The sequence below is a fragment of the Vicugna pacos genome, chromosome 1 (assembly GCF_048564905.1).
Source record: "Vicugna pacos chromosome 1, VicPac4, whole genome shotgun sequence".
Taxonomy (NCBI): Eukaryota; Metazoa; Chordata; class Mammalia; order Artiodactyla; family Camelidae; genus Vicugna; species Vicugna pacos.
Genome location: NC_132987.1, coordinates 1768230 through 1788339, shown reverse-complemented (window position 1 = coordinate 1788339; position 20110 = coordinate 1768230). Strand labels below are relative to the sequence as shown.

The 20110-nt window shown below is 49.8% G+C and overlaps 1 protein-coding gene across 3 annotated transcripts in view; it reads right to left on the bottom strand.

The window, feature by feature from the left end:
* LOC140699211 (GDP-fucose protein O-fucosyltransferase 2-like) overlaps positions 1–15096 on the bottom strand; it is a 51205-nt gene extending 36109 nt beyond the window's left edge. Inside the window, exons 1-3 of one of the 3 annotated variants that reach the window (XM_072970940.1) lie at positions 14945–15096; positions 13357–13605; positions 8305–11134 (exon numbers count right to left, since the gene is read on the bottom strand). In XM_072970940.1, coding sequence (XP_072827041.1) covers positions 11115–11134; positions 13357–13605; positions 14945–15056 — 381 coding nt within the window. In that variant the 5' untranslated portion in view covers positions 15057–15096 and the 3' untranslated portion in view covers positions 8305–11114. Of the gene's footprint in view, positions 1–8304; positions 11135–13356; positions 13606–14944 lie in introns of those variants that run through there. The other 2 variants (XM_072970941.1, XR_012077238.1) reach the window with 2 other exon arrangements.
* Between the last annotated feature and the right edge of the window lie 5014 nt (positions 15097–20110).

The following is a 20110-nucleotide window of genomic DNA, read 5'->3' as shown; positions in this document are numbered from 1 at the left end:
TGCAGAGCCTACGTTCATGGGAACATTTTCATGACTGCTGTAATTAGTTCTCATCCAAGTGTCCCACCAAAAATGTTTCTAGATAGAAGGTGACCTGACGCAGACGAGCAGTGGGGATTTGGGATGCAGATGGCAGAGAGACTGGAAGGAGAGACGGGAAATGTTTCTTCAGACTTCAGTTTGGAAGATTTCTGCTTTTTATATGGACATTAAACTTGGTCAGGCTGAAGCGCCCTTTGCTCTAAGACGGGGTGATGTACACGTATCCCTACAACTTCTACAAAATTTGTTGAAGCTGGATGTGACAGCCTAGGGGACAGACAGCTTAGAGTGACACCTATGTTCCAGGATGCATATCATCTCGGGCTCACAAAAAGGAAAAGAATACACATATTTTGCCTGTGTAGTTCTATGTGAAATTATTTGGACCCTTGCCAGATTGTGTAAGATCAGAGATCATGTAGCCTTTCTTACGTCGCAAAGACGACAATTCTTCTTGATGAGTCAGCAGACTGTTTCCGATGGCCCGGGGTCTGTGCCAGACATTAGCTGTCTAGACAAATACCACACAGCCCCCCATCCTTCAAGGAAATAACAGTGTGTCGTGGAGGAGAGAAATTTAAATAGATTTTTAAAACAATGTGGTAAGAGTCACTTGGCATCATGTATACTGTATGTTCAGAGGGGCTCTTGCACTGCCTGGGGCAGGGTTCTAGAAGGTAGCGAAGGTGTCAGAGAGGAAATGCTTTCTGCACTGACATCTGACGGATTCCAGCAAATCTCTAGACCAGGAGAGTGCGTGGTGGGGACGGGATTCTCCGCAGCTTGCGTGTCTCGTGCAGAGGTCTGGTCGTGTCTAAGAGCACTTTGCACTTAGGGAAGGAAGGTCAGTGAGGCTAGAGGCTGTGGGGAACTAACGGAAGCTGAGGCTGAAAAAAAGCAGCAACTAGGTGATGAGAAGGTGTGACGTTAAATCAGGGAGCGTGGACTTCCTCACATACACCGCGCGGAATTCTATGGGGTTTTAAGGAGGATAGTGACACAGATTAGTCATTAAAAGTGAGCAAAGTGGATTGTTCACTCTAAGGAACAGCACTAGGGGGACTAGCAAGGGGTCGGAATTAATGCAGTGGGGAGCGAAGGGCGGGGACTTAGTTTGGTGACATTAAGGAATAGATTTGTAGTACTGAAGGGGGTGAGGGAGTGGAAAAGTAAAGGAAAACTCCCAGATGTATGGCACGGAATACAGATGGGATAGTGATGCCATTGTTTGAAGAAGTAAACCTAGTTCTGAGCGAGTGTAAATCCAAACATACCGAGCTTGAGATTTTTATGGGCTAATCAAATGGGAATGTCTACTTGTCAATTAGAAGTATATTTCTGGGACTGAACTGAGATGTCCATGCTGGAAAAGATTTGACAGTTAATCAGTGGACAGAGAGCAGTTGAAGCCACGGGAATAAATGCCACCCACTGACAGTTTACCAAAGAAAAGGGAAGGAGGGCACTTCTGGTTCAGAAAATATGGCAGACCAGAATCTTGAAGACCCACTCACTGAAGACACATAAAAACGTAGGACACAATGCCACCAATCTTTTCTTTTTCTTTTACAGGCACCTTTATTGTGGTATGATTCCTGTACAGTAAATTACACATATTTCACATGTACTATTTCATGAATTTGACAAATGTCTACACCCAGAAAACCATCACCATGATCAAGATAGCTAACGTTTCCATCACTCCCCAAGACGGGCACTTCTCCAATTCCCATACTTATCCCTTCCCATCCCCTTCTCACCCTGGTAACTGTAAGTTTGTTTCTGTATGTCTGTGGGTCAGTTTCCCTTTTGTAGTTAAGTTCATTTGTGTCTTTTTTTAGATTCCACATATAAGTGATGTCATATGGCATTTTTCTCTTTTCCTGGCTTACTTCACTTAGAATGACTATCTGTACGTCCATCCATGTTGCTGCAAATGGCATTATTTTGTTTTTTTCATGGCTGAGTAGTATTCAATTGTATAAATATACTACTTCTTCTTTATCCAGTCAGCTGTCAATGGACATTTGGGTTGTTGCCATGCCCTGGCTATTATAAATAGTGCTGCTCTGAGCATTGAGGTGCATGTGACTTTTTGAATTAGAGTTTTATTCTGACATATGCCCGGGAGTGGGAAGGCTGGATCATGAGTTAAGTCCATTTCCAGATTTTAAAGGATATTCCACACTGTCTTCTCTAGCGACAGTGCAGCCCGTTTTGTGAAAGTAGAGCCATGCTCAGAAAGTAACGGGTATTTCTAGGGGACAGACATGAAGCACAGTGAGTGTGGCCTGTTCAAGAATCAGAGGGCAGTCTGGCAGGGCTGGAGGAGAGTGAACGGGAGAGTGTGGTACAGGCAGCATTCAGACCACGTAGGGACCTGACAGGCTGGGATAAGGAGCCTGGACTTCCAGTCATCCCTTGGTAACCATGGGGCACTCGTTCCAGGACTCCCTCCAGACGTCAACATCCATGGATGCTGACACCTCTTATATAAAATGGTGTAGGACTTGTATGGGACTTATGTGCATCCTCCCATGTACTTTATATATATATAAATATATATAATATATATAATATATATATATATACACAAACTTTTTTTATTGAGTTATAGTCATTTTACAGTGTTGCATCAAATTCCAGCTTAGAGCACAATTTTTCAGTTATACATGAATATACACATACATTCGTTGTCACATTCTCTTTCGCTGTGTCCTCCTGTGTACTTTAAATCATCTCTAAGTTACTCACGGTATCTACTACAACATGAATGCTATGTAAGTAGTTGCCAGTGTATGGCAAATACAACTGTTGCTTTTTGAAACATTCTGTTTTTTCCCGAATATTTTCAATCCACAGTTAGATGAATCTACTGGACAGGGAGCCCCTAGATACGGAGAACCCCCAAGCTCCTCCTTCCCACCTCCTAAATTTCTACTGCAAGCACTGAAGGGGTCCAAACATAAAACAGCGCCATCTACCTGCTGGAAACGCTGAGGAATTCCTTCAGCTTATGTAGCGCAGGACAGAAGCTATAGGGACAACTAGTGGCAAAAGAGGGCCTGCCTGGTGAGGAAGGAGGAAGGACCGCAGTGGAAGCCAGCTCGTACGTACCCTTACTGGAGCTAGCTGATAACAGCGATGGACGCCGAGGAACTCGGGACACGTCTGTGGGGGTGATCCTGGCCGCCAGGTGCAGGGTTCATATAGCTGGGACCCAGTTTGCAAGACCAAAATAACAAGGGGGGAGAGGGGCTGCCTCAGTCCCGGGATGCTGACAACGGCCACTGCGCCGTGACCCCAGCTAATGCGGCTCCCCTAATAAGCCAGAAAAAGGAAACTCTGAGCCAACATATTGCAGATTCCACCGCAGCCACACGGATAACTAGATCTCTAAGCTGACAAAATGGAACCACCAGAAACAGGAATCTTTCATTTTCTCTTCCTTTGGACCTTTGGACTGGGAGCCACACATCTCTGATGGGAACCATCTTTATTCCGATAGAGAGCTCATTTTTTCAGGAAAAAGCATGGAGAAAAACAGTGGGGAGATGGTTTAAAACAGAAGTCAAAGTGGAAGCCCATCTGAGAAATGGTAAAAACATGCATCTCAATGAATCCGAGTTATGGCGAAAAGAAGGAGGAAGGTTAAGGAAATCTCTATCCAGCAGACAAGACTAACCAGTCATAAAAAGGCAGCACTTTAAATCAAGAAAACTTTTCTTTTTTTTTGGTGATGAAAAACAATGCCATATTTTAAAACAAGGCTTGGGCCATCAACAACATGGTGAGAGTTGTTGAGGAGAAGAACATAAAGCTGCATATAGACATGTAAGTGCCAAGTCCACCGCTCGAAAAAACGTAGCCAATCATGTGTCCAGTTGATTTGAAAATTTCGATGAGTAAATAACTCAAAAGTGGGAAAGACAAGGGATTAAATAGTGGTAGTGAGCAATGAAATCCAAGATGTTTATACCTATATTTTCTTTGTTAATGCAATAAACTTAAAGCAACTGTCTAAAAAGTAGTAACTGGAGCACACAAACACACAAACACTCAATTTGGAACACCAGAGAGGCAAAATATGCTAAATTTATCATTATTGAGGAACAGGATCTAATAGATTATTTCATTTTTAAGGCTCTTATAGGAATACTGGTCCAAATGCATGTAAAGTTATGAATTTAGAGATGATTTATAAAAATTTAGAAAGAATTTTCATTAAAAGGCAATATAGCTTCCAAATCACTGAAGAGAAAATTAACAATAAAAAAATCAATCCAGGTAATATGGAGTAACAGAGACCATATTAACCATTCTAAAATAAACCACAAAATGGATAAAATATAAGAAGCAATGATTTTTAAGACACGTGAAAACGATCATCCACTAGGACCTTGTCCTGCCACCTCTATACCAAGGCTGCTAGACCTCCTACTGCCATCACCATGGATGTCCACCAGGAGGCGACATTTCCTTCCTATGCTCCTACTGCGGAGCCAGTCCTGAGCAGTCCTTTTTCAGGTTTTGGCAGGCAGGTCCAAGAAGTGCTCTTGTGGGCCTTGGTCCCTTTTAGCCACCAGCAAAGGGATCAAGGATGAGCACTGAGCCTCTTTCCTCATCCAAGACCTAGGAACCTATCTGACTTCTGAGCAGCCCTTCACTCTTGTCTGCTGTCTGGTACTCTCCGCCCGGTTTCCCGTGTCCCCGGCTTGGGCAGCCTGCACGTTGGCCACAGCCCATCAGAATCTGTTCCCCCGTCAAGAGGCCACGCGTGATCGTGAGCAAGGCTCCAGGCCTCTGGAGCAGCGCGGCTTGGACTGCATCCTGGTCCTGGGCTCTTGAGCTTCATGCCCTTGGTTGAGTCAGTTAACATCTCTATGCTACAGTTTCCTCATCAGTAAAATGAAGACATAATCAATATGGAAATATATCAGTATCTGGGGGACTAAATTTCTGGTGATTGAAGATTATTTTAATTTTGAATTATACAGCAAAGGACTTCATACAATTTTTACTACTTCACAATTCTAAAGGACACCTTCTACTATTAAAACTAACGCATGCATGTACACACAAACACACGTGCAGACACACTGGCTCTGCTCCACATACATCCCCACGTGCATACACACATGGAGTCATTTGCCACACACACACATACCATATACACAACCACACACGTCCTCAGGTGCACACAAACACATAACATACAGAACCACAAACATCCCCAGGCGCGCGTGCACGCACACACACACAGAGTCATGTACCACACACATCCCAAGATGCGCGTGCTCGCACACACACGTCATACACACTTTGGCGTTATTCTAAATCAATTTACAATTGAGGGTCTCAGTGTCCATTGTTTTATCCGCTCAGAAGGTCCTGACTTCGGAGTGTGAAGGAGCCCCTCCTCTCTGGAGACGGTCTTTGCCACTTACAGTGTCAGTAGAGCCAAAATAACTGCTCTGCACCTTTGGAAGTGCAGGGCCAGAGCATACCTGGGAGCTCACATCCTGTGTATCTAAACATTTAAAGTGCAGTAGGCTCTAAACCCCTGCCCTTACAAATATACATTCATTATAAGGGGGAAGGTCAGGTTCAAATTTAGAATTCCCAGACACAGGGGAGTCCGGCAAAGAAAGTGAGCGTGTGGGGAGAGCTGATTCCCAGACTCTGATCACTAGCCTGACACTTTTCTTCCCAATGCTGGGTCCATCCCTTGCCACAAGGGGCCTTGGATGTGCACAGGGGGACACTCAGACCTCATGTCCGGGCTCTGCTCATACCCTCCATGCAAACAGCTGCCCTTTGGCCTCTCTGTGAGTCCTGGGAATCTGAACTCCGGGGAGAGCTGGTGCAGGCACTAGAAATGGGTCAGGGGCTGCTGAGGCACGGCATTCGGGGTCCTGGGTTTCTAGAGCACTGGATGGAGTCAATGGCCGTGTCCCTTTGGCCCTGCTGACTCCACCCCATGGAGGGCACGGCCAGAGGAAGTGTCAGGGCCAGAGGGACCCTCTGTAGTGAAGGACCCAGGGCAGCGGGCCCCCTTCAGGGGTCTAAGGGCAGAAGCCCTAAGAAAAGGTCTGAGGAGGCTGTAAGGTATCTTCATCCCCATTAATTAAAAAAATAAAAGCTTACTACAGGCGTGGGTGGAAAGGGTTTTGTTAGAACAAGGGAAGGCACTTGCCAAGGTCTGGCCATAGAGGGCAGGTGGGTTTGCCAGTTTGATGAGGAACCGAGAGGCCGTTAGTCTCCACTGGGTCTAAACACCTCCTGAATTCCTCTGAGTGACACTGAAATGCAGTGAGACACGGAACCCTCTTAAGTTGTAAAACTCTTGATGGTGAGACATTCAACTCTCTCCCCATTCTTGGCTACGAAAGCACGATAAACACAGGCCAGAAACTCATCAGCCTGTTGGTTGGTTCACTATCCGTCTGGTGCCCCCACTTGTAGGAGCCTTTATCACATCACCCAGGGCTGACCCGGCTCAGGATTATAGCCGATTTTCCACAGGTGGCATCACTTGCTGGTGACACGAAGCAGGCACGTTAGCCACCACCCAAACACTGACTTTCCTCCTGGGAGGAGCCTGCAGACTCCAAGTCCAGCCTCTGCACCACGATGTTCCTCAGTGTCACTCCCAGCTTGCTGCCCTGGCCTCTAGCTCTGGCCAGAACCTCGCTGGATTGTCGATAAATGTCACCCATACACCACGTCTAAGCTTGGGGTCCAGATGTGACCATGGTTCTTATTTTCTTCCCATCGATGGATTGTTTGGTCTTTGTGTAATCCTGTTGGCAGGAAGGCCAGTACCGCCCTCTTGAGGCCTCCCCGGGCCACCTCTGTCTATAACTGTCCTAGCGCCCCGGGGATCGGGTCTGAAGCCTGGCACTCAGACACGATGGCAGCTGGAGAGACAGGAATCCACTCCTGCTGTGGCTTCTGCTGAGGCTCGATGTGAGCATAAAAACGGATCCCACAGGCCCTGACGTCACTTGACTCGCTGCAGGGATGCTCCCAAACTGCCGCTCCCCCCCAGAGACCCAGGGCTTTCTGCTTGCTCCCGAAGGCCCCACCCCCGAGAGGGCACTGGGTCCAGTGGAGCGTCCAGCCTGGTTCCGCGCCAGCCCTTAGGGCCTTGGTGGGGCCTGGAACATCAACTACCCTCCCCTTAGGGGCCCGTTTGTCCTTTCCAGCCAACAGACCTAGGTCATAAGCACTTTAACTCACCTGAGGGTGTTTTCCTCACTTCAGGGGCAGTGAGGACTGGGCTTCTTCACACTCCAAGTGCCTCAGGTCTGGATGCAGACAGCCTGGCTCTCCCCCAAGTCCTGCAGGTCCCGGCCACACCTGCTGCTGGTCACTGAGTCTGTGCTGTGTCCTCTTCCAGGACAAGAGGTGCACTCTGCCCCCCGTCCCGCCCCCACCAGCGGTGGCAGGGGTGGCGGACAGGCAGGTGAGCTGGGGCCAGAGACCGTGCCTGGAAATCAGTTCCCCAGAGGCCGCTGGTGACTAGAGGGTCCACGGGGCAGAAGGAAGCATGGGAAGGGAAGAGGAGGAAGGTTCAGGATAAGGAGACGAAATGGGGAATGGATAGCACTTTGAGGACCTCGACCATGAAAGGGAAGAGAAAAGACAGTGACAGCTGGAGCGGTGTCGGCGTTAAAAGCTGCGGGCTTTTTCATTTAATTTTATTAATTACCATTACATATAGTGACATATTTTTATTTGATTAAAGATTAGGTGCCATGTCATATAACAGGATATAGTATATTATTACTTATTAAATAATACATAATAGTAGATACACTAGCATATTATGCTCTGTTTATTTATTATCAGATAGTATATAATACATATGTAGGTATTTATATACATAATATATACTTCATGCATCTACATAATATATAACACATAACAATTTAGGATTATGCTTAATATATTTTATGACAAGATTACATAACATTAATGATGTAATATTACCCATTGTATGTCTTGGTTCATGACACATTCTCACCTTAGGTGCCTGTCAGAGGTATTTATGTATTAAAATTAATATTATAAGAAACAGTTGTGAACATATCACCCAGCATCAGAACAGGACTATTGACAGTGACATACTGTGTCCTCTTTCCCTGTCCTGCCCTTGGCCTCTTCTCACAGGAAGTAACCAGCATCCTGAATCCTGGCTCACCCTTCTCTTGTGTTATTTTCACACACATAACATTTAAGATCAGTTAAAACAAATGAACTGCAGGTACATGCAACGAAGTGGATGAATCATACACTCTATGTTAAATTGAAAAAGTAAGCCCTAGAAGGCAGCCTATAGTGTGCTATGCTTTTAAATGTGTATATATATGTCAACTAAACTCACTAAATTAAAAACAACTACAGCTAGAGTCCAGGTGGGAGAGAGACAGATAAAAGGTGAGGTGAGCAGATTTGCTGCAGGTGAGCGAGTTCCTTTCCAGTAACATGTCATTCTCTCTGAAGCAGGAGGAAAGGCCATCTGCTGGGAGTCGGGGAAGAAACAGAGGGAAGGTTAGAGGTGTGCGGAGAGCAGAGAATGTTGACACCACTGAGTGATAAGTGGGGAAATGTGCTCACTAGAGAAATCCTGGAGGATTGCCTGGCAGTGGCAACATGGTGGGCATTGACTTGTAATCTAAGAAATCTGTGCTGGGAGAGCCTGCTGCCTACAGGCTCAGAAAAAATAGAGCTGGGTGAACCGAGATGGAAGTCGTCCTGGTGAGGAACTGAAAAGATCAAGGGTCAAGGGAGTTTTGTTTGTCATAAAGAGAGGGCTGACTGTGGATGCAGAGCTGGAAGGTGGGGGAATGGAAGAGGAACGTGGACATGCAGGAAAGCAGAGGAGTCAGCGCATGATGCCCCAGGGAGGGTGAAGTAGGGCCAGGGAGGCCAGTGGAGAAGCAGCTGGACGGCTAGACTTGAGCACTTAAAGGAGAAAGGCTGAACGTGGGGTGGAGACACGCCTGGGTATGAGCCCAGGGGTAGGGTGAATGGGGGATGGCTGGCTCAAGCTGACGGAGAAGAAGACCCTAAAAAGACCATACTGGGTGGTGGAGGGAGAATCAATTTTGACGTCTTGATGGTAGGAGGTGAGGCAATACAGAGCTGGAGATCCAGGTGCTCCTGACTGAGGCAGATGAGCAGGAAGGCCAGGGTGGCAGGCACTGCTAGGAAAGGATCTGGGTTTTCCAGGTGCTCCCAAGAGCGGAGGAGCAATGATCTGAAGGTGGAAAGTGAGCAAAAGGAGGCCAAGGCTCCTGATCAAATGGGGGGAAGTGAGGGGGCAAAGCGTCAACTCCAGAGATAGTTGCCCAGGAAACAGGGACCATGGGTGAAGTGAGGGGACACTCAGAGAAGAGAGGGAGAAGAGTCTTCTGGCTGTAGGGGGAGAGAGGCCCCAGGACAAAGGAGCACAGAGGCACAGTGATAAGGCTGGACTGGCTCTATGGTGACACTGCAGGGGTGGCTGGATCTTTGTCCTGAAGGCTTAGTTTGGGGGGGCTACTGGCCTCATGAGGACCCCCCTCTCAGCAGCCTGGACAGACGCTCCCGCTCCTGAGAGCTGTGTGGCCACCACTGTTCCCGGAGAGGCTCTGCCTCCATCTTCTATCAGACTTTCCTGCTCAGCCCCCGACCGCCAGTGAGGGAGCCTGGGCCTCGCAGATGCTTCCCATGGAGGGACACAGGCTCCTTGGAGAAGCAGGCTGATCTTACTTTTCTCCGTAACCCAGGGCCTAGCAAAGCGACAGCCCATGCGTGGGCCACGCAGGGGATCGGATACTTACTAAACTACCTCAAAGCAGTAGAATAGCAGAGCTGGAGGAAGTGACCACTGAGCTCAAAGAGTTCACTGCCCACACCCCCAGTCTACAGATGAGGAATCAGAGACCAAGCAGTGAAGCAGCCTTGGCCAATGTCACACTGCTCCTTAATGCTGGCCTGTGTCAGGCATGCCAAGTGATGAGCTGTAGTGAAGGGCCTGAGAGGGGGCTCTGGGGCCAGACAGCTTGTGTTCAAGTCCCAGCTCTGCCATTTACTAGCTGTGTGATTAATGACTGTCCTTCCTGTTAAGTGCCACCTCATTGGGTTTTCGTGAACACAGAGCTCCTGGATCAGCAGGACAGAGTTCTGTAAGGGTTTGCTGTTGCTTTGGTTACTATTATTATCACCAAGTGAACCATGAAATGAAGAACAAAGGCAGCAAGAATTTTTATTTTAAACGGTTTTAAAATCCTCTGATGAATGATTCATTTCATCTATTCAAGATTGCATCTGACCCTTATTAACAACTACACAATGGATGACTTTTGAGAAAATGTTGCTTCATGTCTTTAATTCTCACTAATGACACAGGCTATTGAACAGCAAGAAGTTTCTTTTCCAGGAAGAGGGACAAAAAGTACACAATATCTCGGTAACTCTCAGTTCCCAGTGAGTTGGTTGAGACCTGTCAACCCCACTTTGGGGAAGTGACCACTCCTCCTGGGCTCGCTGCACTGCCCCGCGACCTCCAGGGGGTGCTGTTCCCCACACGAATATAGTCTCTTGGTTCCTATCTTTGGTTCAGATCCCTCAAGGACTGCCCATACCCCAGGGCCCCATTTGCCCAGCCAGCCTCGCCTGCTGGACTCCAGGACACCATCCTGGGTCTCAACCATCCTCTGTTCCTACGCCCACCCCACTACTCTTCACTTTGTCCTTCAAGTGTGGGCTCCTGTGGCTCGCCACCCAGCAGGGGTCTCCCCGTCCTCTACCTCGGGGGACTGCATCATCCTGCATGGTGCCTAGCGAACCCCTGTGGAGGCAGGAAGAATACAGTATAACAGGTGCTCAGAGGGGCTGCCTTTCCCACTGCAGGGGCCCTGGAGAGCTTTCTCCCAGCTGGGTATTCACAGGCGCTGAAGCTGTGGAATCTCGATCTCACCAATTTAAAGGGCATCATCACTAATTACAAAAGCAATCATTTCTTCAGTAGCAAAAGGAGAAAAGACTTTGTGTCCCGCACCTCCAACTTTCTTCCTCCGCCTTCAGAGGTGATTCTCACTCTCTGGGAAAGGGCAGAAAGCAATACACAGAATATTATTTTTCAATTTTTTTTCCCACTCTGAAGATTGCTTTCCCAGAACCGATGAAGGCTAGGATGGTTTGGCTTCCCTGGACTGAGGATTCAGAGGCACAGTGGGGAGGGGGTTGGGGAGATAATTCAGCATTACTGAACCAAACAGAGACATTAAACAAGTTCTACTCTAAACAGAAAGGAAGCAGGATGCTATAGAAATGGGAAAACCATAGTTGGAAATGCAATAACGAGTTACAAGAGAATAAACATGAAGATGTAAAAAAGAAAAAGTACATCAAAATACAAAAAGGTGGGAATGGGAGAAGGTAGCAAGAAAAAATAGATTTTTTTCTCATTCTTTTTTTTTTTTCTCATTATTCTTAGGATGTGTTGGAGCCTACATGATTATCACTCTAAAGGAAATAGATATAGTAGTGGGTTGACATACTTGAAAATTAAGGTAACCACAAATCGAAAGCATACAATAGAGTCACAAAAAAAAAACCCAAAAAGAAACAAACTCAAAATGGCTTAAAGACTTAAACATAAAACAAGACGCTATAAACCTCTTAGAAGAAAACATAGGCAAAACATTATTTGACATACACCTCAGCAATGTTCTCCTAGGGCAATCTACCCAAGCAACAGAAATTAAAAGGCAAAATAAACAAATGGGACCTAATTAAACTTACCAGCTTTTGCACAGCAATAGAAACCATAGGCAAAACAAAAAGACAACCTATGGAATGGGAGAAAGTATTTGCAAAAGATGAGACTGATAATGGCTTAATTTCTAGACTATATAAATAGTTCATACAACTTAGTAAAAAAATAAACAACCCAATCCAAAAATGGGCAGAACAACTAAACAAGCAATTCTCCAGTGAAGACACACAAATGGCCAATAGGCACATAAAAAAATGCTCAGTATCGCTAATTATCAGAAAAATGCAAATCAAAACTACAATAAGTTATCATCTCACACCAGTCAGAAGGACCATCATTCAAAAGTCCACAACCATATATACTGGAGAGGCTGTGGAGAAAAGGGGACCCTCCTACATTGTTGGTGGAATGTAGTTTGGTGCAGCCACTGTGGAAAACAGTATGGAGATTCCTCAAAAGACAAAAAAAAAAAAAAAAAGACTTATCAGTTGATCCAGCAATCCCACTCCTGGGCATATATCCAGAAGGAACCTTAATTCCAAAAGATACCTGCACCCCAATGTTCCCAGCAGCACTGTTTACAATGGCCAAGACATAGAAGCAACCTAAACGTCCACTGACAGATGACTGGATAAAGATGTGGTATTTAGATATAACAGAATATTACTCAGTCGTAACAAAGAAGGAAATAATGCCATCTACAGCAACATGGATGGACCTGGAGATTATCACTCTAAGTGAAATAAGTCAGACAAAGACAAGTATCATATGATATCACTTATATGTGGAATTTTAAAAAATGATACAATGAATTTACTTACAAAACAAAAACAGACTCACAGAGTTAGAAATCAAACTTAGGAGTTTGGGATTAACAGATACAAACTACTATATGTACAACAGACAAACAAGGATTCACTGTAGAACACAGGGAATAACATTCAGTGTCTTGCAACCTATAATGGAAAAGAACCTGAAAAAGAATAGACTACATATATGTACAACTGAATCACTATGCTGTATACCTGAAACTAACACAACATTGTAAATCAACCAAATTTCAATTTAAAAAAACCCCAATGATAAGCTCTAAATACCTTTATTCTAAGAAAATCTTCAACTCTTCCCTCTGACAAAAATTAAAATGGGAAGCTTGAGCAGGACCAAATTATACTAGATGGGCAGTTACATATCTTCCCCAGCACGTGGCCCATGCTACACACACGTTTTCCTTCAGGTACTAACGGCCCTGGCCGCACAGGGAGCGAGTCCTGCTGGGACAAGGCCTCTGTGGCAGTGGCCTCCTTGTCACCGCTCCATCTCACCAGGAGGCCAGGATTTTCAGAGGCGAGGGGACATAGAGCTCATACACTTCAGATCTATTTCCCGAGAAAAACTGTGGAAAAGACCAAGACCACCTGCAGTGCGGGAAACATGAGCAGGGCCCCTAAGCAGAGCAACAGGCCCGAAGCAAGACGGCCTGACATTTACACCAGAACCAGAACAACAATCACCTGGCCTTAGTTTAATGACCACCACCTCACCTGCAATGAACTGCTCGTACTCAATGTCAGGGATGTTTCTGTTGAGACTTGGGAGGTCAAAGGAGTCGGACCAGGGAATCCAGACCTGGTGGATGTCGGGGCTCTGCCAGTGGTAGAGGCGGCCCCAAGGGGGTAGCACCAGTACCGACTCCTCCATCTTCAGCAGGGTTTTCAGGAGGGAGGCGATGTGGATGCAGACGTCTCTGTGGAGGCTGAAGCCCTCTAGGGGGTTGACTGCACAGACGGTACCTGGCAGGGAGCAAAGGAGAGCGGGTCTTCAGGGCCAGGCCTCTGCACAGGAAACCCGGCTCCACACCCATAGCCCATGGCCCGGACTCCAGGCACATTCAGCAGCTTCTGGTTTGTAAGTGGAGGCACTGCCCACCCATCTCCATGTGGCCAATTACTTCGAGTCCAGGAGCAGATGCAGAAGACATCTTGGCATCCGTTTAATACCAGCTAAGACTAGCACCTGAGCACCCGTTCTCCAGGGGCTCTCAACCTTCTTGGTCTACAGACCCCTGTACACTCTTAACAATTACTGAGGACTCCAAAAGGCTGCTGTTTATCTGGGTTAAATCTATCAATAGTTCCTGTGTTAGAAGAACTTTAAAAAATGTTAATGAATTCACTTAAAAATAGTAACAACCAACTACATGTTATCATTAATACTCTTAAAAAGTAAGTTTCTTTTTCAAAACAAAAATCATTAGTGAGAAGAATAGCAGTGATTTTAATTTCTGCAAATCTCTTTTTGGACTGGTGAGAGCTGGATTCTCCTATCTGCCTCTGCATCCCCGTTTTGTGATATCATAGGCCAGGTTTTCCCTGGAAAACCCCACCCGGGAGAGCAAGAGTGTGCAAAAGGCAGGTGACACCCTGGCGTTTCTGCAAAAATGGTCTTGCACCTCAGGGGCCCTTGGACACACTTTGATAACTGCTGCCCTATGCTAGGCAAGACTTCCCTACACAAGAGCCAGGCAAGGGTCCTGGTTTCTGTAATGAGTTACCACCGCCACACCCCTCCCTTCTCTGTGTTAGTGTTTCCCACAACCTTCCCTACTGTAGATGAAGATGTAATCCTCAGCTGGGGCCTCTAATCCCAGAAGACTGCCAACCCCGAGAGGAAGGGGCCCATCTCCCATCCCTAAACCCCGCACAGTCTATTTTGAGTCAAGCCCTAGATAACTGCTGATAGGCACTGACCCTTGTGTTCTATTCCTGAGGTTTCTCAAATGAACCAACATCTGGATGGAACTGAAATTTCCCTACAGATAAACAAGGCTGATAAACTACCCCATTCCAACATCTGATTCTGGGGCTCTTCGAAATCCGGGCAAGGCCCCGCTTCATTTAAGAGGGGCCCTCCGCCTGCCCTTCCCGGGGGGCTCTGGGAGGCTGCGGCAGCTCAGAGCGACCCGGACTCGCACCCCGGGGCCCCACCGCCCGAGGGGCAGGAGAGCCCAAGGCGCTGCCTCAGCCCTGCCCCACCGCCGCCACCCCGACCCGGGTCCCACTCCGGCCGCCACCCCCACCCCGGTCGCACCCGGGTCCCTGCACACCGGCCCCGCCGACTGCGCGGACGCACGTTTACCGTCTGTGGGACACCGCCCCGACAGGATGTCGGCCGCCGACTGAACTCGTCGCCCGAGACCAAGGCCGGCTGCCAGGCCGCCACCCCCAGCAGCAAACGCCGCCATGGCAGCTGACAGCTACCCACTTCTGGAGACTGCGCGTCACCCCAGAAGCGCAAGCCGGCCCTCGGGAGGGCGGCGCCTGTAGCCACGGCAATGCCGCGGGGCCCTCCCCAAGCGCTTGCATAGTGCATCCTCCTGAGGCTGGATGTCCCGGGGGCAGAACGTGCGGAGCCAATGGGGGCCGGGGTGCGGCCAGGACAGGGGCGAGGCTTCTGGGGGAGCTGGGCGGGGCCGGGGCCGGGGCGGGCGGGGCCGCGCGGTCGCCCTCACCTGCAGGTTGTGCCGGCTGGAGGCTGGGGCGGGGCTGCCACCGGTGGGCGGGACAGCGGGGCGGGGTCGCCCTCACCTGTCCGCCGCTTGGGGCTTGGCCTGGGCTCCGCGGCCTCCGCTTGCACCAGACGTGGACCCGGGCTGCGGGTGGGCAAGCTAGAGGACTGACCCCAGGCCCGCACGGCTGGCCAGGTAGGGCACCTGGAGTGCAGATCCGCCAGGCCCGCTGCGGGCCTTGAATTCGCGCTGCTGAGCAGTTTTCAAGAAGACACGGTCTGTCCCAAAAGGGGAGGTGGAGCAGGAGGCGGTCAGGGCGGGGGAGTTAGATCCCGGGCTGGGTGCGGCCTCACGGGAGAGCCATGGTGAGAGGGCGCAGAGTGTCCCCTGTGTTGGCGGGGCTAGGAATTTGGGGTATGGGGTGGGGATGACGTGTGTCATGCTCTGTGATCTCCCCAAAAACCCTCACCCCAGAGCAAGGGGCCCTGCTCCCCCCACCCTTCACTGCACCCCCTTCCTTCACCAGCACCACCGCCCCTGCCCATGGAGTGCCCCATGACCTCTCCCCACACCGGGCATGTCTCTGTTACAGGTACTGAGCTCCCAGTGGCTCCAGCCCGAGGGTGAGGGGCTGGATCTGACCAGTTAGGATGCCTGGTGCCTTTGTAGTTCCTGGTATGAAACCTCAGTACATAATGCAGGGGTGAACAGAGGCCCTTCAAAGAGGAGTCCCTGCACGGCTTTCCCTGCCACACTCCCACAGCACCGCTGCCACACCCGGCCAAGCCTGGCTGAGGACCACTGGTCCCTCTCCTCCAGTCCCTGTCCAGGAGTGCAATGCCCACACCGCTGGGCATTTAGGGGGCCTTAGAAGAGCAGCTGGTATTTTCATGGGCAAATATTTGCTCTTTTGGGAAGGTTTGAGTGCAAAGAGATGTAGGGTATGCTTTTTGTGTTGCCCTGGAACCGGTGACTGGGATGCAAACTGAAGCCAAAGCAGTTTTTAGAGGGAGCCACAAAACATGCCACAACCAAAGATCACTGCTTCCGAACAAAGGCAACACCACCTGGGGGGGGCCTCGCCCCTCCTGCTGGAGGTTGGAGGTTGCACCCTCCAGCTGGGACAGAGCCGGAAATAACTCCAAACACTCTGGGAGTCGCTTCTCAGAAGACCTGTGGTCTCCACTGCAGGTCCGGCTCCAGAGCTCAGGGCCAGCATGGTGACTCTGCTCCCGCTGTCCATTCTGGGAGGTCTAGGTGTCCTCCATGGCCTTTCCACCATTATTTCCTTTGGAAACACCCCCCAGATGAAATGGGTCTGAGAACAGGAGAGCCCTGCTGGATGCCAGCAGCCATTGCCCAGTGTGTGACCCCCAGGAGGGGCATCTCCTCTCCGTGGGCTCTGATCTCCCCTCCTCTCTGCCCCCCATCCCCAGCCTGCTCCTCCTGCATTTCCTGATTGATCCCTGGATAATGGTCCTTACCAGGAATGACCTGGGAGAGGTTTTATGAGTCTTTAAGGAAAACAAAAAAAGAAATCTTTAGACAAATAACTGAAAGTAACTTCCATCTTTCCCGGGCAGGTCCTCTTTCCAATGTTTAAGGCTAGTTGACAGGGTGTCAGGTTGCCTAACCACTCACATCTGAGCAAGGGCTAACTCTCCCTCCAGCTCCCCGCAACATCCACCTGTGGCACTTTGGCCATGAGAGGGCAAGAAAACTCTTTCCCCTCGCCAACTCCAGCGTGGCTTTGGAGGCAGTGGAGGCTGAGAGAAAGGGCCCCGCCCTGAGGTATTTGGGGCCTCCAGCCACAGCCAGAGGAGCGGGGGTTTTCAGAGTGGCCCGGCAGGGAAACCAGGCAAGGCTGCCTGGCCCAAGTCTTCCCTGCCCAGAGAGCCCCATGAACTGCTCTGGGCCCCACTCCCCATTTGGGCCCCCTGCAAAAAGTTACCACGGGATCCACACCTTAGAAGGCAGAAGGATGGGCCTTTGGCCTGGGGTCCCAGCAGGTGTGTCCTGTGAGACCTGTGGCCACACATCTTCCTTGTCTCCCCAGGTCTCTGAAGGGTCCGTGCTGGGCACCCTGGTGGTCAGGGACATGGGAACAACTCTAAACTCTGAAGAAGGACAGAGAGACCCTTCTGGAAGCAAGGATTCCAGGGAGATGCCTTGCCCAGAACTGGGGGACTGTGTCCTGAGCAGACCCCTGGGAGGCAATGTGGGGCTGTGGGGTCCTCTTCAGAGAAGGGAGCAGGTGTGCTTCCCGGGGTGGGGGGTTGGCCCGCTTTGTCCAGTCATGTCCTTGTGTGGGACTCATTTACAAACACCTCCCAGTCCATCTAGGAGTGGCCCCAGGGGTGGGGGTAGAGGAGGAGAGTGAAGAGTGCAGACTTAGGGACACCTGACCCACACAGAGAGCCAAGGGTCAGTGGCAACATATTGGGAGTCAGGTGCAGGGGAGGAGGATGGGCACTGCCAAGTCATGCAATAAAGTGACCCATGACCACGAGACACAGGTGGCCGTCCACCCAAGGAAGGAGATAGAAATTTAGACCGAGGCTCTGAGAACCCTGAGAGGGGCTGGAGGGTCCCAGGAGCCCTCAGGAACAGCTCTCCTAGGGGCACAGACATCCAATACACACATTTCTCATGGATGCTTTTTGGGGTGCAGAGTGAGTTACCAGGACCCTGAACTTAGTATGGAATCCCACCCCCTTGTTCATCACAGTTCCTGGCAATAAATTACTGTCATTTCCCCCTGGACATGTACAGAGGAGCTGACCACTGTGGGGTGCACTGCAGGACAGGAGCCTTCTTGTGTGGGCTCTGTGACCACAGAAACCCAGAGGGATTTCTTAACAGGAGCACCTGGAGACCATGCCTGCCAGGACCACCCTCATGGGATGGCCAAGGAGTCCGTGGGACCCAGGCCACCAAGTGACCTAGTTGTGAGGCTGCCTGGGGTTTCCTGGAGGCATGTAGATTCCTGTGGTCAGTACGTGGGCCCAGCACTGTGGACGGTCTGCCCAAAGAGGGGCCTGCCCTCCTGTTGATGGCTCCTAACACCTGTAGGGAAACTGCTTCCAGGGCTCCTGGAGGTCCATAGTGAGAGTGTCCTGCCAGCCATGTGGGGTCACCTCCTCCTGATGCAGAGGCAGACCTCTCCCCCTTGGGGCCCAGTGGGCACCTGGCTCTGGTCCCGCCTGTATGCCCTGGACACGCAGAGCCCCAGAGCACGGCACAGCCTGGGGTGTGGTCGTGTCGGGGCAGGGAAGGCCCAGGAAGGGGTCTCATTCAGGGGCAGGGACCACTCTGCAGGAATGCTGGACCTGGCAGCGATGCACTGCTTCAGAACTCCCCTGGGCTGGGTTTCCAACCCGTGGGATGGAAGGGTCTCTCCTTCCTGCGGTGCAGTGGGGGAAATTAGATTCAGCTTGGAAGTCAGCCCTGAAAATGGAGGCTGTGCTACATGCATTCCTGGAAAGAAAAATCAAGCCCTTCCAGCTAAGGTGACTCAGAAAGTCATTCAGCAATGTCCGGGGTCCCCAGTTTAGGCTTTGAATTAGAGCTGAGTGGCTCAGGAGGCCAGCTCCCTGTCCGTGGCTCCAGGAGCAGACTTTCTGCTGGGGGACATGATCCTCACAAACACCTGTGTCTTGGGAGGCAGGGTGCAGTTGTGGGAAGTCGTGTTTCCATGAGCAGAGGGCCACCAAGTGGTGGGGGCACAGGAGACTGTGAGAATGAGTCCCGCAGCCTTTCTGGAATCAAAAAACTGGCAAATGTGGAAAAGTGCATAATTTGTTTTATTGAGCAGCCTGCTTATGTACGTTTGGAGGGCCAGGTTCAAGGACTCTGCATCCCTCCAGGACAAGAGCCTCAAGAGAAGAACAGACAGAGCAGGAGGAGAGCTGGGGTTTCTCCCAGGAATGAGGCGGGGGATTTCTGCAGATTTGCAAGGAGTCCCCGACCACTGAGCACGGGGTTACAACCCCTCGTGACCCCTGTCGTGTTTGGCTTGGGCTCTGGGTCAGGCCTGCTCATGTATTCTTCCAGCTGAGTTCCAGAAACTCAGAGGATGGACTTAGAGGGGCTGCGTTTGGAACCTAGTGAGGAGGTGGAGGGTCCTTTATCCTGAGTCCCCTCAGCCTAATCACTGTAGCTGAGGCCCAACACCCCCCAGGTCCCCAGGGTGACCGTGGAGGGAGAGCAAGCCTGGCAGGTGACCCAGGGGTCCCACTGCTGTGCCCCTCCCTTGTCTTTGTTCCCTTTCACCCCGGAAGGTGTGATTGTCTCATGTTATGGTGACAAGCAATCTCTCTTCTCCATCAGGTGGGGTTCCCAACCCCGCTCAGCCTTCTCTCTGCATGGATGCTGAAGGACCAGGCTCAGTTGAAGTTCTGAGCTTGAGCAGTAAGGTGGAAACAAATAAACCAATGGAAACAAAGAAACAAGTCATTGTGGCAAAGCTCCCAACCACAAAGAAGCTGCCCTGAGTGGAAGGGAGAGCGTGGGCACCAGCGCTGTACGTTGCTGGGGTTTAATAGTTTCTTTTTCAGATTCAAGACAATTGTCATATTGTCATTTTCTGAAAAAGACATCCTTCCTTCACTGACAAGAAATGCCACCTTCATCATAAACAAAATTCCCACAAACACATGTTCTTTCTGTCCTGACTTGCATGTCAATTTCTGCACAATGACATAGTGTGTAAATTACAATGTTTTTACAGCAAGTTTCTTCTGTCCTTTTAAAATGTCTCAGTGAATCCTGCACATTTTCTCTTCCACAAG